General features: G+C 37.7%; 1 protein-coding gene across 1 annotated transcript in view; it reads right to left on the bottom strand.

The window, feature by feature from the left end:
* Window positions 1-18,586, bottom strand: part of SATB1 (SATB homeobox 1) — a 74,864-nt gene that overhangs the window by 41,292 nt on the left and 14,986 nt on the right. The window contains 2 exon segments of the mRNA XM_032108435.1: window positions 2,746-3,200; window positions 5,522-5,633. Coding sequence (XP_031964326.1) covers window positions 2,746-3,200; window positions 5,522-5,633 — 567 coding nt within the window.

The raw sequence follows: 18,586 nt of genomic DNA, 5'->3' as shown, positions 1-18,586 counted from the left end.
CTCATCTGAGACTGTATCTTGACACCAGGGTTTTCTTGCACAGAACTCCTAACCTATTTCAGGGAGTTCTTATGCCTTTAGAAACTGATGGCATGATATGGTCCCTGGACACAGCTCAAATATACTTATGACAGTTTCAAAACTGTCAGTGGTAAGCCTGAGTTAGGTTTCTATCTCAGAAAATAGTACACAAATTTAAACAAGCATTTGCACTTTCTCTAGCCAAACAACAACAAAAAAAAGACTTAGGATATTAGAAAATCACTATTAGAAAATACCTCCTAAATAGCATCAGTTATTAAAGTACTATACTAATTTTAGCTAAATGTGATGTGTCCTTGAATAAGCTGTGAGGAATTCAGAAGTACAGCAAGCAGAACAAATTTAAAAAGTTTTTCTGTAAGAATTGCTGGTACCTGTGTCTACCTTGGAACATTAGCTCTCACTGTGGGTAAAATTAACAATTTCCAGGTTTGCAAAGGTGAAATGCACCCACAATAAACTTCTCTGTATTTCAGTGGGGCTTTGCTTCATATGAAAAGTATGCTGAGATATTTCTTCGCAAAACTGAGGCCGACACTCTCTAGGCTCCTGGTATGTTTCCTTTTTGCTCCCTGTAGTTTGCCAAAAACATAACAAACACTGAAAATCTTACCTAGATAACTGCAAATACTAACTTGATTAGCAAAACCAATTTGTAGGATATAGGGATACTACTCTGTGTTTTTTCAAATAGATTTGGTTGAAAATTGCCGATCTATGTAGATCTATTTCCTATCTCTTTAGGGGAATTGTTTTCAAGGTTCATTTTGGGGTTTCTTCCCAGTTTTGGGTCACTGTGAACATATTTTACCAAGCTGGTTAGCCACAAAGTCTGGGGAAGAACTGAACTTTAAACAAATATTTAATAACATTTGTAGTAAGAAAATTACATAGCAATACATATTTTAATATATATTTAGTGTAATAATAATACTAATATTAAAGAATCAGTATTTGCACTAGAAATCTGGTTCTACAGTTGCATTCCTCACATCAAAAGAGCATTTTCTCCTACTCTCTCACATAAATTCAATGTCCAGTTAGAACCAATTATCCTTGTACTTCAGGTAACAAATACTTCTCATGGACAAAGGACATGCCAAAAGCTGTACGCAAAACTAGCTGAAAAAACTGATCACTTCAGAGGGGGAAAAGTTAAGATAAAACAGTGGGCTTTTAGGAAAACCTGAGAAAGAAGTAAATATATAAAATAAGCTTTATTTTCTGAATTACTTGCTTGGCTTTTTGTCCAGGTAAGATGGCACCTGCAAACCGCTGTAACGTGAAGCTCCTATTATTGCTTTAATACTTTAGAGTATCAATAATTAAACTTTTAAACATTGTATTAAAAAAGACTCAATGTCACTTATTTGTAAATATAACAACTGACACTGCCTGGACCTAAGTTAATGTAAGCAATCCCTGCATGAGTTTATGTAACCCATGAAATTTGGTATGAAAGGCCCAGATCTTGAAAACCTCCTCTGCTGTAAAGAGGAAAGACACACGCACACAGAGCCCTACAGAGAATTCACACAATGACTCTACTTTCTTTTAGCTAAAGGAGGATGTAAAATATTGTAATGCAATAGTAATTCAGAACAATTACAAATGACATGCTGATTCAAACCTGGTACCAGAGCATTTGAAACAGAATTTTTATTCTCTAAGCTAAGAATTCTCTAAGGGAGAAACAAAAACGTTTCAAGAGAAGATCAAATGATGATCTTTTTTGTTATACTATAATCTACAATGGGCAAATTGTTCCCTAAGTATGTGTTTTCATTTGAAAATGTGGAACCCGAAGCAAATTTACCTATGCCTTTTAAAAATATTTCCCATTTTAAAAAGTCCTATTAAAAATATTTTATTTTCTGTTAAAACATACTTCTAAAATTTTGAGATCTTATTATTTGCATTCGATATACTGACATTTCTTCCATAAATTCTGCTTGATTAAATTCCATGCAACATGGCATTAAGTTAAATTCATAGAGCAGAATAAATTATAACAGGGTTAGCTTCTAAAACAGGTGTAAAAAATAACACATTTTAGTGTTACTTATCAGCTTTGCTAGGGATAGCTTTTTCTGCATTGAAGAGCTGAAGTATATGTTCTGACGTGGACACCAGCAAGCTCAGCAACTACTGTTTTTGCAAAACAGTACAAAAATACATGAAAAGAGTAGATAATCTAGAGATAAAGCTTCTAATTTTTAATCTTTTCAGAAGCCTGAAAAGATGTTATTAAGACTTTCACTAGAAAATAATAAAAATAAATGCAAATATGGATAAAAGACCATCTCTAGTACACCTGCGAAAGAAGACTGGTTGTTCAGTGTGTGCAGGTGGTCAGTGTGGGTACAACTCTGCAACACAAAAAACAATCTCTTGGGTGACTTTGTGAATGGTTCTGCATAGAGCTGTTAATTTCTTTTACTGGGAAATTCAGCTATTCATAAACCATCACAACTGGAGAGGAACCACGCTTCCTGTAAGAACAGCAGGAATTTCCACAAACCAATCCCTGAGGATTCCAGTACTGTATCGACATGGACAGTGGTCCTGCAAGGATGTGTGGTTCCTTCAGAGGAGCTAAGTGACAAGGTAGAAATGAGAAGACAGAAGATGGAAATTACTAATTAGAGAGAGAAAGAAGAGAATCTTAGACTTAAAAAAAAGAAAAGAAAAAAGATGACTGACCTGAGTTCGGTTAAAAGCCACACGTGCAAATACTGCCTGTGAGATTCCTGCTCGTTTCAATTCATCACGGACCCACTGGTAGATTTCGGAAGACACCTCTGTGTTCGTTGAGACCTGCTGCTCCAACGGCTTGTTCATGGATCTACTGACAGGAGGAGGGTGGTTCAAGTACTGTTGGTTTAAGGACTGCTGGGCTAGAAGTCTGTTCACTGCATACTGCTGGTTCAGCAACTGGGCCATTACCAGCTGCTGATTTACCAGCTGAGGGCTAATGGGAGTAGATACAAGTCCAGGGTGCAGGTTTGGAAGCGGGGTCCGAACTGATGGTTGACTACCATGAGAAAGCTGAACAGGAGATGGAGGCTGTTCGGCTGTGTTCCCTGGGACTGGCTGCTGACCGAAGTTGACATGGTTGGCACCTTGCTGGGATAGTTCAGAAAGGCTATCCATCTCAACTACAGCGGAAAAGAAACATTGAAAAGGCCAACATCAGACTGAAAATCACAAACTTGACTGTCCTTACAAGACATGCTAATAAAAATAAACAAATATAAAAGGGTGCAATGCAACCCAACCACGAGCGGGTTGCTGCATCCCACAGTGACAGATGCAGAGGACTTCAGACAAACCAATTAGACCAACTAGAGATGGGGCAAAGACAAGAGACAAAAACCCAGTCTGTGCTGCAGATGAAACAGCAAGTGCATCTGTGTAAAGGGTAAGGAGGGCTGTTGGGGGAAAACATGCCCCAGCCAGAGAGAGGGAAGCCCCCGGTGACTGGTTTTGCTCCTCCCGTGAGGTCCCTGCCATGACATCGGCAGTTCCCAGTCACTGGAAATCTGTAACAAGCAGGGTGAGGTGCAGACCTCCCAATGCTCTGCTAATTTCTAGATGCTGCATCAATTGTATGGGACTGCTAGGAACTAGTATAATTTATGTAAATTACACAGATGGGCTGCTTTATCTTGCAACCATGTATGCATGGTTTTTTTCAGTGACTTGCAACATGGTTGAATTTTTTTCTTATATTAACTCATCTGCCTTTGACACACCCTCCTTTTTAATTAACAGCACAGTTTTTTAAACTACAAGAGTTCTTCCAGTTCCCCTCTTGTGCATGATTAAACAATATAAAATAACTCTAGGTTGATATAAAGGAGCCTCCTTTTTATCAGCATATGTCACTTTTTTTATTCTAGAGCTTTAGCAGATCTGGTCTGGAAATAGCCTTAAGAAAATAAGCTTTATTTAAAAACCAAAAGTCCAGAAGTTCAGTATTTTCAGAAAAATGTTGTAGCGCTTTTTTTTTCTTATACTAGTAAAGCTTTTTTTTTTTAAAAGGCTGTGTCTGAGTTTTTCACAGTAATTATGATCTTCACTAACAGTCATCAGTGAAAAGCCACCCTTTCCTCCACAAGGATTGGAGCTGGATGAAGAAATCGCCACTTGGATTCCCAGCTGCATCCCCGTTTTCCTCCTCTGTCCTATCACAGGCAGAAATTTGATAAATAAAAAACAAGCCAGCTGTTCTGCAGAGAGTTCTGGTGTCCATATCCTGGATCAGTACCCAAGCAGAGGCCCTGCTACTCCTCACGCAGGTGAATTTGGGGGCAATGTTGCCTCTTCTGCCAGCATTAGGTTACACAGGAATACATAAGCACACATCTTCTATTTGCTGTCTTCACTGACCCCAAATGAATGGATGGAGAACATGTCTTAGCAAGCCATGTTAGTAAAATTTTGCAGGGGTTGCCCCATTCAGGAGCACTGCTGCAAAAGATGTGGGAGAGGCTGTGGTGGAAAGGTCGCTCTCTCCTATGGACACTCTGCTGCCTCACACATAGACCACCTGAAACCAAGTGAAGTCTTACCACTAAATTTGGTGGTCTCAGAAGAAGGGTTCTGTGTTACACAGAAGGTACAAAGTAGATTAAGGAAAGAAGCTGCCTTTTTTCACTCAGGGAAAGTAAAGATCAACCCAAGTGGGCCATTCACTCGGAACAGTAATTCAAGCAATTATCACAAAAGTGATGCATTGTCTTCATTACAGCCTTAAGCTATAAAAGGCAAGGAACCCGTTTTGGTAGATGAATGATTTTGCTTCAAATACTGAAAGCTAAGTCAAGCTCGAAATTCAATCCAAACTGAGGTGCCATTTCTCCATTCTGTTGAAATTTACGTAGAAATTTTCTGACATTAAGTGTTCAAAATTATGTGAACAGGTTTAAAAAAGATAAAAGGTATCACAGAATTGATAGATTTTTTTCTCCAATAATTTACTTGTGCTTACTACGACAAGCAAACAATTGTCACAACAACTATTTGTTAGAATTAACTGAAATTAGGGTCCCAAGGTTAGATAAAAATATGAATTTACAAAATTAGAGCATTCTTGCTGGAAGGCAGTGATAGCTGTAGAAACCTGTTTCTTTAAATATACATTAGCCAGAGCGAGAAAAAAAATACATACATTAAAAAATCAGTTCGTCACAGTTCCAGGAACAGGTTTTCTAAACAATTATTCTGGGTGGTAGATCTCTAGATTTACGGAGTGACAGCTTTACATCTCTGGCAACCCAAGTCAGCTTGGCTGTTTCAATAGCAAATATTTATTTAAATGAATTCTTTCACTATATATGTACTTTCTACATCTACTCATCAAAAGCATCCTAAACTTATCGTGACGGGAACTGGCTTCTTTTATGACTGTGACAGACCTCAATGTGACACATAATGGTATGTAACCACCATCAAGGCAATTTTTTTTTTTGCTTACCCATCATATCTTTTGCCTTCTTGAAATGTTTATACCACCTTCCAAATTCCTGACATTTTGCTGCTGAGACATTTGCATAGTAAGTGCTGTTCACAATGGAAGAAATCATACTCTGTGTGAAAAGGGGAGAAGAAAAAAAAATCTGTAATACAGAGCAGTACAAGTCAAAGCACAAATTATTTTATTGTTGAACCATTATATTTTTAAAGTTTGAGAACCATATTGCATTTTAAATCCTATCATCCAAAGGCTTTTAAAAAACTCATTAATTGAGCATGAAAACAAACCAAGGTATATTGTAAATGGAAGCAAAAAATAGCAGATGTACTAAGGGAAGAACAAAGTTATCGACCAAGAAACATCATGCATTGGGATGGGCTCTGGACAGAAGATGCTAATCTTGAAAGTGAATTTTGTTCATCCTATTTCTGCTTTTAAATTTGATTGACCCTTCACATACCCACACAAGTTTACAGGCATGCAATTCCTACACTGCCTTTACAAGTGCACACAGTGACCCAAGTTACCCGTGTCCAGTTACTCTGTGCCACTTATCACAGAGCAGACTCCAGAAAATCATAGGATAAAACTTTATCTGAATGACCTATTAATAGGATAAAATATAGGGTTTAAATTATAATAAAATATGTATCTAATAACCCAAAATGAACCCAGCCTTGTTTTTCCTAAACAGGGTATTTTAAGCGATTTGCAAAAACAGGCTTATGAAAAACTTATTGTCATGTCTAATTCTGTAACTGAATATTAGCTGTAAAATAGACCAAAGGAAGATCAAGATGATTTTTTTCTCAAAGGTTCTCGAGATATCAGATAGCTACAGTGAGAAATTTACCTTCTGCTCAGTTTTGACCAATTTTAAAATAGTGGAATTTACAATGCATAAAACTTTGAGTTCCAGTACATTCTTTTACAAAATCAATTAAGACTAAGCCTTGCAAAATGAGATAATGCTCCAACTTGAAAATTATACTCAGTATATGATGTATGAACAACAAAATTAGCAAATATAATTTTAACAGACTGAACTTTGCCACCCTTTAAATTTCTATGTGGAAAGTAGTTACTTTTGGCTTAACTACAAGAATTGTCCAGTGTATCAAAAAAACGATGACAGTCAAGAAGACAAAGCCTTGATTATTACATTTCTTCACTATTCAGCATGTAACATTTAGATATATTTGTGCTGTCTTAAAAATCATTTAGAACATCAACCCTTTGTTACACCAACTACAATAGCCACTGGAAGAAAGACTCTGGAGCAAAAATGCAATAAATGTTACTGTAAGTCTTCTTTTAAAAGGCTAGTTCAGTTTCTGACTAAAAGTACCTTCATTATTGATCTTAGTGAAGTTCATTAGAACCATTTTCTAGGGTATTACTCAGTAACAAGCTATTCGTGGAGGCGCAGAACTCCTAGAGTGAGGCAGCATTATTTATGCCAAATGTGGATACCCTCTACTTACCAGGCAGGTATTTTAATGTTTCTCCGAATCATCAAAATTCTTGTCATTTCTTGATACTACTCTGGCATTTCTGAAACTAGCTAGAAGCCTTTTGTCAGTGGTATAAAAGGAGACTGAAATTTTAATAGACTACCAAAAGTCTAGCCTGAATGAACCAGAACCAAGCTCAGCTGAACCCAATTTCAACTTCCAGTATAATAGCAGTATAATTAATGTCTAATATGTACAAAATTATCTTTTAAGCTGTTTTATAGATTGAACCATCTTAAACACGGGCACGTGCTACATAAGTTGTGATTTTAAAAGTCCTGTGAATCTGAACTGGTAAATTATGTGACTGCACAGACTACATGCAAAAATGGCAAATCTGTGCATGCAAAATGGGGAACTGCACCTGTCAGAGGCCACCATCCCACACCAACTCGTGTATTTTTCGGATGTCATTTAGACTTCAAGGTGGGTTTCGCTCATTTTACTTTGCCCCTTTCAGATGTCTTCTCCTGCCCAACTAACTTTAAGTATGAAAACATGTATATTAATTTTAGTAAATTACCTATTATTGAAGACGTTTGTCTAAGATTTCCTAGTGCTCCCTTCCATGTCATTTTACAACAATGATACACAAATGACATGGCAGTTTGCAACATCCCCTGCTTCTTCAGGAATAAATTTAATGCAGTTACTTTACAACCAAATAGGGGACTGGTCTGTTTAAGAAGCACTGCTGGGAATTTTAGCTTCACTGACACAATGTGAATTTCAAGCTTTGATGGCTAACACTGGGATGTTACTCCTGCTCTTCAAAGTAGATTTAAAAAAAAAAAAAAAGACAGACATTATAAACACATTTAAAAATGAAAATTATCCTGCATTTTCTTCGAGAACACTTCATGCAAACATTCAAGTGATATTACCTACGCTAAGAATCCTCATCAGGAAGAATCAATGATTTATTTACTAATTCACTGAAGGCAAAATTTTACAAGCCAGATAAAATATTACTACCTTGTTAACTCAGAAAATAACTTGACATCACTGAATTTCATTGTTTCTATGCTTTATTTATTGTCATCAAACATGCAGTCACATCAGTGCAGAGAGATGCACTTGGCTACAGAAATTTCCTATTGCTATAGAATTCCTGTACATTTTAATGCCAATCTACATATATAAATGTCTGGTATGCTTATGGCCTAAAACTTAAGATTAACCCCATGAGATAGTGATCTTCAGAGATTCACTATCTAGACTGAAGGCATATTGATGCTTTTCATATTACCTGGGTCATTACACTTGAGGAGTTCCCCATGTCTTGAATTATCAATAATCAAAATCAAAATTATTGTATTTGAAGCACATAGCATCCTGGTACTACTGTACATATCCTCTTTATCAGTGAGGCACAGAGGCAGATGCCTTCCACATACAAGGATGACGATTATAAATATACCATACAAATATTCAAATGCATCACATGCATCACTCATAAACAGATTTTTTTCATATTTGTGAGGAAAATTAAGAGAAAGCAAAAACTGGTCACAGATATGCAGTCTTAACTTATCTCCTAGTAGTTTATCCCTGAAAGTAAGTTGTGAGCCTTCAAGATCTCAAATTTCCCTCTTTCCCCTTTCCCATACCTCCCTCCCCCCAACCACATCACTTGCAGTCGTGTTTGAGAATCAGGAGATCTCATCTGAAATGGTGCCACCTTCACAGAAATCCCACTATTCTGGAATGATACCATCTGCTGCAGCCCAAGTGCTCTTTTTTTAGCCAAATAAGTTAATTATAATTGGGCATCCAACAACTGTGTGAAGGTAGGGGTAGAATTTGCTCTGAAGTTCAGCTGAGGTTCACCCAGCATAGATTAAACCAAATCCCATATTCTCTGGAAGATTAAATACCAGAGATTTGAAAACTAGAAACCATATTTTTCTCAAAGAAGTTGGGGAACTCCCTGGAGAAATACCATAAATCTCAAGCAGGAATCGTTTCATACGCCCATCAAACAAAACCCAATAAAGTGGTAGCATCAGACACCTTTTGTTTTGTGCCAGAATCTAACGCAAGGTGCATCCTGCAAGACACGGGAGGGACCTGAGCCTTTCATGCTGGCTCGTCACTGCAGCCACTGCTGCAGGTGCTTCAAGGGAGGCATTTCTGAGTCATTGCCTCTAACACTGCTCTTCAACCAGGTGAAGTGTTGCTCGATCATTGCTAAAAGTATACTGTTGTCCTTTTTGCAAAACAACAAAAACAATGTTAATCAGGTTAATTCAATCATCTAAACCAAAACTGTTCATGCTTTTCTGCCAAATCAACCAACCACAGCAAAATCTGTTATCAGTGATTGCTCAGCTTCCAGTCAAAAAAGCTTTTAACCCCCACAGTCCCAAAACTTCCCCTAAATAACCTTAAAATTATTTTTATATGGGCAGAATAAGGCTGTTTTCATGCCTCATGAAGGGATACTTGGGCTGCAGTATTTACACAGAGCAAACACATGCTAACAGACTTAGCAGGGAGTAACAGACACAGCAGCTTCCTAGAACAACTCGACTGAATTAGATATCGGGGATTCCTTTGCAAATTAAACATTTTTCTCAAAAGGAGCACTGTAACCAAAACTTATTTAGGCCTTCCAGGTTGTTTAACTAGGAAAAAAAAAAGCTGAGCTTTTTCACAACTCATTCATTGGTGTTTAAAGCTTCAAGCCTGCTCAGTGGAAGGGGCAAGGGCTGCAACAACTTATTTACACAACTATCTAAATACGATTAAACAGCTGATGGACAAATATTAAACTGGAAAATGTATAGTCATTTCAGCTTAATGTAATCCCCTTTCTGTAAACACCCAAGATGATTTTTTTTCAACCAGAACAGTCCTGACATCTCATAAGCCTAAGGGTGAATAGCAAGAGATTGTTTTTGATAGTTATAAATATTCAAAAGACATGCAGACCATCTGCTTTCATAATACAGGTAAAGCAAGACTGAAATGGTGACTGCTGTATAAAAATGGTTCTTTTAACAAAGTCTTCCTCTCCTCGAAAACTATAAAGACAGATGTCAAAAACTGTTTACACAGGGTAATCAGGAGCGTGCAAAATGTAATATTCCTTTTACACACAGTGCTTGCTAAAGAGATTTTTTTTCTTTTTCTTCCCATCTGTGTGTTGCAACACATTTCTACAAGTTAAAAACATTTTTTCAAACAGAGATCTCATGAATACCCAAAAACATGCTATCTGGTTTCTGAATGCTAATTAATTTCAACCAAGGAATCTGATTTTTTTTTTCTGTAGAAAGGAATGCATGCTTTTGAGATGGAGTACTTCAACAATGACAGACACTGAAAACAGAACACCCCACAAGTTTAATTTTGCACTAGTTTGACACTGGCTATTTTCACAACTGTTTTACATTCAAACCCGCATCTGCTAAATCTGGCTATAAGACAGGCAGCAACTATTCTCTCACTTTTCAAATGAGATTTTATTTACGTTTTACTGTTTATCAAGCTTTTCAGTATAAAGCCTTGTAACAACATAATGGTTTTGTGAAGTGATAAGTAGAAGATACCTCATCTTACACGCAGAGTATGAACAGTGCTGCCCATAAACCCTACAGTCAATTTTCAGAGCTGAAACACTAATCTTGACAGTACCCTTTTAATGTATTATATTAATGGTACAGAGGTGCTAAGCACCTTTTTTATAATTCTCAATAAAATGAACATTTACTGAACAATCTATCAAACCATTGGCTCCATTTTTTAAAGCCAAACTTTTAAGGCTCTATTCTATTTTGTCTTCCATAATTCCTCTGCTTTACATTCCTAGACACCAGCAGGGGAGCATGTTCCAATGCTGCAAACTTAACATGGCTCTTTAAAAAAAGTAAAAGAGAAAAGCTACGAGCCTTTGTCCCTAGACCTAGTTTGAATAGTGATAAAGTTGCAGAACAGAACTTAAAGATTTGGGGGCATATGGAGGGGAGGATCTTTTCATAAAGGACAGAGGAACTTTGTTTCCTCTACTCTAGCCACTATCAGTGGCTTTTGTTTGCATGGAAATAGCAAGCATCAGCTCCAACACAAGCTGAACTCTTATGAGTGCTTATTTCTCAGGAGGCTCCACGTTAACATTTTTCAAACGGGAAGGGAACATTCAAGCCCCAACTGGATAACACAAGACTATCCTCAAATCAAAAGATTTTAGCCTGCCTGAGCCTACACCAGCCCACGTACTGCAAAAACCCAACCAGGGCAAAATGCTGTTCCTAGTGTTCTGTCATGGCAGAGAAATACCTGCCATTCTGAATAAAAGCAGGCCAAATATATCCAGCCACTAGCTGTTTTTTGGGCAAGAAATCCTGACACGGACAGTTTAACTGCATATGAAGAATTATGTTAAATTCCTTGGTCCATTAGCTTGAACTATAGCAAATAACGCCACTGAATTTGTTGTCATATGCCCTATAAACATGTAGGATCAGGGAAAAACCCACAGATGGACAGAGAAGAAAAAAACTTTTGTTTGTGCCTTTGGCATTGCACTTGGATGGCTATCTGACCTCCATACTGTTGCCAGGGTCAGGAAAGTAAGGATCTGCATGGCAAATGCTAGTCATATAAGTTAAAACTGAAGAAAAGGCAGATTTACCATGATGGCACAAGCTTTTCTTACAATACATTAGCATGTCTTTCCTCCTTTCTCCTATCCTTGAAAAACTTAATTTATCTCCTCCTCCTTTTCTGCCTTATGTTGTCTTTAAGCATTATAAATGTATGTATTAATGTAAACATAAAGCTACTTTGATATAATGAGGGAAGATATAAAACTAAACCCAAATTATATATACATATATAGGCATATATTTATATATGTATAGAAATATACCCACACACGGGAAGATTTTGAAAATCAGAAATGAGGATTCAGCATCTGAAGGAACTGATCCTTGCACTATTTTTACCATTCTGTAATGTAAATTCCCAGTTGCTGCATGACAGAGCAGCATTCTCCCGATGTTTTCCGAGCATCTCCCACTGATGGATATAAATAAAGCTCAAATAAAAAGCTGCTTCCCAAGATACTACTCTTATATCTACAAAGGTTAAAAGCTTAAAAGAGAGAAAGATAGGTAGGTGGGAAATGTTAATTCAGATTTGAAGAACTTCATAACTGCGTTACAAGCTTCATGGCACAGTGCCTTAGACTAAAAAAAAAAAAAAAGAAAGAAAGAAAGAAAATGAAGTCACAACCTCAACCTATAAAAGATAAGGAGATATAACGCATTTTTGTCTTCATTGTCAGATGTCCAACACAAATCTTTTTAAGAATCCTGATTTTACTGCACATGACTTGTAAATGGCAGACAGTAGTAAAAGTCCTGGCTAAACCCTTCCTAGAAACAACCTGGATAAAATATACATTGCAAAATAACCAGTATTTAATAAGTTAATTCTTGGTGTACTTCACAGAATGAAAATGAAATTGAGGGGTGAGTTATTACATCCTAAGATTTTGATTATGCGAGTGCCTTTGCCAGCAGAGCTCTGAAATTTGAGAGCTGCATGCGTAAGAAAAGCGCTATCCATTTCAGCCAGGAATCCATTTGAAAGGGTTGTTATGAAATGACTAGATTGCTTTAAACTGCTCTTTCAGCTTGAACTAGGAATGCATGTTTCAGGGGCTCTCCCCACTGGTGCCCACCACAACACTATCTTGGGGTGTACAGGCAGAATTTCTGCTGGATGAAGACAAACCCAGAAGCCATGCTCCAGCCTGGGCTGGACTTCAAGTCCACAAGACCTGATTTAGGCCACTCTAGGCTAAGTTCCATCCCTCCTTATCAATTCCATGTGGTGACAGCCTCAGTGTCTCCATGAGGCTGCTGTTCCTACATTAGGCAATGTACTACATGAAGCCTGTGCACCTGCAGTTGCGTCTTGGGATGCAATGAATGGGACTAGAGGAAACGAGAACCAAGAGGACAATCTGAATAACCCCAGATACCAACCAGCATTTCTTGTGTGGGAATAAAGAGGTAGGTGGGGTCTTGGAAATCACACAGACTGATTTGGTGAAAATCTGAGACAACTTCAGCATTCCTTTCTGGTGGATTGCTTTTCTTTCCAACCACTCTGTTCCAGCCAGGTCAGAGTGCTTATGCCTTGTTTCCTATCTGGAATGTTTGTCCTAATGAATGTGCTTTCAAATAGTAACCTAATGCAAATGCTTTGTGTGATACAAGACATTTTAGACCTATTAATGCATTCAAGTCAGCTTTGTGTACGCTAAAATTTTCTACAAATCTGCAGTATATACATTCTCCTGATAGAGATGTTGATATTGCTCTATCTTCACCCAGCCACGATGTTTGTTTTCACTACAGCTTTTGCTTAATATTGTCCACCATGTTAAGGAAGATTTCCTTGCTGGGAAATAGGACATGATTTTCAGCAAGTCTCTTCTCGGATTCCACTGTTCTGCTAAGCAAAGCATCAGATGTCTGGCATGAAGTTGAGCCCTAAGGCACAATGTCCAGACAAGAAGTCATCAGACGCAGTAGCACTAACAGTTGTCTTGCTGAATTTCTTTTGGTGTTAAGGATAAGCCTTTCCTTTGATCTCTTTTCCATTTTATACATAAGTTTTTGCAGACTTTTAATGTCAAAAGAGGCCATTTTGAGCATCCATTTTGGAATCTACAGAAAAGGAGATCCTAGAACTTCATCTAGCAATTCCCGAGTTCAGCCAAGTTACCAGTGGCCGAGCTAGAGAAATCATCTAGTATTTATCTGAAGACTTCCCGGTCTGGATATTTCAGTTCATCCATTGTAATATCTTTCTGTAACTTCTAAATGTATCTTTTATGTACTTTTTTTCTTTCTTTTTTTTTTTAAATGTATGACTAGCTTTTAGTTTGAACTTCATTGATTTCTGCTCCTAGTGAGTGCATTTCTCATGCCTCTGATTGCTTGCTTAAATACCCCTCTAGTGCCAAATGTAACATCCCTTATCTATCCTTTGTTTAAATGGTTAAGTCTCAGTTTTACTGTTTTAGGTCATGTGCTTCTTTATGAGCCACATGTATATCTGGTTATTCTTAATCATACAGACCCAAATTCTATGAGGGATATGCTGCTAAAAGCACATGAACAAACTTCTTTCCATACTGAGAAAAACATAAAGATTTGTCAAGAGATAATTAATTTATAGTATGAAGCAGCTATGTTAGCCAAGATACTAGTTTTGCCTCTGTGTTGCTATCTTTCACTAGCAAGAGTTTGTGAAAAGTATAAATGCTCTGAAGAATTCATAAAAAGATCCAAGATTCAATGAAGGTATCTCAAAAGAGAAATGTTCCAGCTAGTTTTCCATGAGGAATATGTATGTGCACTTTAAGGTTCTATTTACTAAACTTTTCTTAAGTATTAAAATATATAAATTAAAGAAAAAAAAATAGCTGAATTAGGTTTAGCGCACAAAGATCCTCCTTACAAGAAGTGCAGAGTAAGGAACACACCTTTAGGAGCTCGGGGGTGTGCTAGCTGGCACATCTTTTTTGGTGGGATTTTATTGTGATATATATACGTAAATATATAAATACACACACTGATGCCATGAAGATTTTTGCCTTTTCTTTTATACCCCTGTTATACCTGTTTACAACTTCCGTATTCCTAGTGCTTTTTGCCTACATTCTTGGACTTGTTTGTCAAGCTAAGAGACTAAACATTTTAGAAGCTTCATAGCTAGGGATCAGTGTGCCCCAGACCCCAAGGTCCTCTCCAGAACACATTCTGTAAACTAAGATAGAACCATCCAGGGGAAGGTTCCTTGGGGAGGGGGGCTCACTCGAGCCTCTCATTGGGGAATCTTTGATAGGTATGCTAATTAGTAACACCTATAATGTTATACCTGATCTTTGGGGACACGCTCAGCAGGGCGCATCTCAATGCATATGACCTGAATGTGTGCACCTAAAGATCCTTAAAATAAATACCAAGGTAAAATCCCTTTTCCCCTTCTAACCGTGTATGACTCTTGATTTTAAGACCAGGAAAAGGCATCAACACAACACTTAAAATTCTAAGAGAGTCCCAATATACTGATTCAAATACAAACAAGTAAACTTACAGAGCTGAAATCTCCTCTCTGGCTCTAGAGAGGCCATTGATACCAACGTCTTTTGTATGTGTCTTAGATTTCCATCATTACAAAACCCATCCTTCTCCCTCACAGTTTACTGTAAATTATCAAATCCCTTGGGACAGCCAGGCACACTTTCCCCCTCTTATGGCACAAGCTTACAGAAGAACTGCAGTTCTGAGTGTAGGAAATCTTAGTACTTAAAAAACAAAATAAAAATAAATGAGATAGGTGTAGATGAGGACGTTTCATGTGTTCCCACCTCTGAGGAACAGACCTTTTCGCTTTTGAGCAGTTTATTCCATGGCTTCGAGTGAGGCACGTCTGAGGTTGCTACTGTCCTGAAAAACTTGTCCTCTGATCACTGCTGCAAGGCACTAGCAGAATCTGATACCATTTGTGCTGTTCTTAAGGAAGTGTCCAAGGAAAGAGAGACAAAGCCCACCTTGCCTTAGGGTTCTCGTACCATGGATCTTGGATATAAAAAGGAAGAACTTAATTGCTAATTAAAAAAGAAAAAAGTGGCAATGGTGGGGGAGCAAGCTTTGAGAGTTTTGCTCAGTCTGAGAAACTCATCTCTTTTCTTCTAAGTTATGATTAGAGTGAAGGCATGCAATGAGTCCTGGCTGACAAGGTGAAAGTTGCATGTCTCTGAGTACTGCCTCTCAACAAGTGGGTCCTGTTTGCTTTTGCTCCTGCCAGGTAAAAATTATTACCAATTCAAGTAATTTTCTCCTGGAGAATCCTTATGCCTACACCCCTGCGTCCCCTAACACAGATGTACCTCAGCTTCAAATCTGCTGACAGTGACGCTACAGCACCTACAGAATTTGCTCAGCTTTTGGGTAGGTTTTATAACCACGCTGATCCCTGTGCCTCCCACCACTGCTAGTAATAACTGAACCAGTCAGAGAAGGTCTCTGCAAACCAGTCACAGCAGTGATTAAGATGTAGACATACGTATCTCCTCGCCCTTTAAATAGAAGGCTTAATTGGCGATGTGGATAGCAGCTTTCTAATGGACAGAAATTAAACTCCATTTAATTCCTGAGGAGACACTTCCAATGCACACAGTTTACCACACATTTGGAGTGGGGAGGGAGGGGGGGAAGGAAGGAGCCGCATGCACAACTCTCTCTACCTCTGACAATCACGGAGGAAAAGCAACATGAGGACCAGAATGGCATAAGTGTGGCAGGTGTGAATTGACCTGCACTGGCAAAGCTGCGAGCTGGGAAACTTGCAAATCACATGATTGTGCAATACTTGGCTCCAGTCAGTGCTATCGTGTTCTTTATTAAAAAAAAAAAAAAATAAAAATCTTAAAGACATGTACATCAAGTTAAGGGATTAACTGTCAAGTGACATTACTGAAATAGAGACAATATATTTCTTTATTGTTAATGAAATTCAGTTAAAAGTGAAGGAAGTGATAAAGAATGTACTGTTTTGTAATGTATTTTACATAAGAACGTAATATAGAAAGGGAAGTGCAATTAAATCTTAATGTGGACTTTTTTATTTTTAGTTTATCATCTGGTTTACATTTTGAGCCCCTTTGCAGCAGTAAATTATGCTGGCATTTCTTAGGGAATAACTGCCATGTTAATTTAGTTTAATAAAATAACTGACAGAAAAGGGGGAAAAGAAGCAAGAAAAGACAGTACCCCCCCCCCACACACACACTCCTTATCTTTAGCTAAGTATTCAAATGCTTTCTATATGAATTGTCCGTGGTCCAACTCCAGTACCATGTAATAATACAATACATTACAACACAGTACAATACAATCTTGGGTTTCTGTAGCGCCCTTCATGCAAGCATCCCAGGGTGCTTTACAATCATTATGAGTTAAAATTAAAACTGAAGCACATACAATTCCTAATAGAATCATTTTAAAAATGCTAAACAGAACAAATAACTTTTAAGTCTAGATTTAAAAGTCCCAACAGCCAAGCTTTCCTTACTTCAATTGGCAATGAGTTCCAAAGCTAGGGAGCAAAGCGACTAAAGGCTCTCTCATGTTATGTTAAAGGATCTCTCATGTTGTTTATACTTGTGCAGTACTCCACAGCCAAAAATTTGCCAATAAGAGGGAAAAAAAAAGAAGATTTATTTGCAATCTTGCTTTAAAGAACACTGGAGAAGTGGTTTGTTAACTCTCTAATAAAGTTATGAAAAAAATAAATGAATCAGGGTTTGCACTTGGCTGTGACTGTATTAAGAGGTATGCAAGAAACGAATGCAATGAACGAGTATGAATGAATACAAAATTTTGTAGTAGTGCATTACTTGACTGCCTCTTAACCCACTAAATGTGCCCAGAAGAAAAAAAAAGGCATGGTTATGTGTATACATGTATCTACAAAAAAGAAGAACATCACCAAAAATATTTAGAACGCAAGTTTTTCTATATACCATTTCAGGAACACTGAGTGAAAACAGAAGTCAAGTAGGGCTCAGTTCTACAAAACATACATGGTTTAGAAGGAAAACGTATCCGAAGAAAACGTGCTGTGTTTCTTTTTCATTCTGTAACTTCCCTAAAACTTGAAGTCCATATGATGCAGATAATCATTCACATGACAGTTCTCAAAATTGCTGAGATACAATCAAAAATGGTTCGTACTCAAAGTGGGACGCACAGCCCCAAAAATGCATTAGTTTTGTACTTTGTTCACAAGAAAGCCTAGTGGAGGACAGGTGCTTATAACTCCTGTCTTTAGGAGAGTAAAAACAACAAAAAAACCCCAAACAACAACAACAACAAGTTCAACACTAGCACCATTCCTCTCCTGGACTCCTCCACTTTTCAGAAGCAGAAACAAGACCTCATTACAGCACAAATACTAAGGGACATGCTGACACCTTACAGACTCCCCTGAAGTCAGAAACTGCCTTTATTTGAGGAACAAAGCATGTTTTTCCCCTCCTCTCACAATAATTTCAGGCCTCATAACTGTTTTTGAAAGTGATTTTACATCCTTGTTATACTTAATTCTAACGAAAAGGCAGAAAAAAAATAGCTATATATTTTAGCCTTTAATAGGGTGCTGCACAGATTAAACAGCTGCAGACAGACTGGCATAGCTTTAACACAGAGTGTTTAGGTGCATCTAAAGAACATAAATCAATGATCAAACAATCAATCAATTGAAAGGTTGAGTACCCGGAGAAGGTCCCCATGCAGCTCTACCAAAACACGTATTACATCTTACTCATCCCATCAGCAATAGGCTCTGCACCGCCCATTTTATCTGGACAACTAAAAATTATAGGCACAAATTTTAATAGTTAATTGCAAATGTTTTAAGAAGCCAGATACCATGTCAGCTTGAAGAGACGTCACAGTGAATGCTCTTGAGCAAGTGGGGGGTGGGTTGAAAAGCCCTGCCTGCCAAAAGCTGAGCCCAGGCCCTC

Source organism: Corvus moneduloides, chromosome 1 (genome assembly GCF_009650955.1).
Source record: "Corvus moneduloides isolate bCorMon1 chromosome 1, bCorMon1.pri, whole genome shotgun sequence".
NCBI classification, from domain to species: Eukaryota; Metazoa; Chordata; class Aves; order Passeriformes; family Corvidae; genus Corvus; species Corvus moneduloides.
Note: the sequence above shows the minus strand (reverse complement) of the source record. Positions and strands in the feature narration are given on the sequence as shown.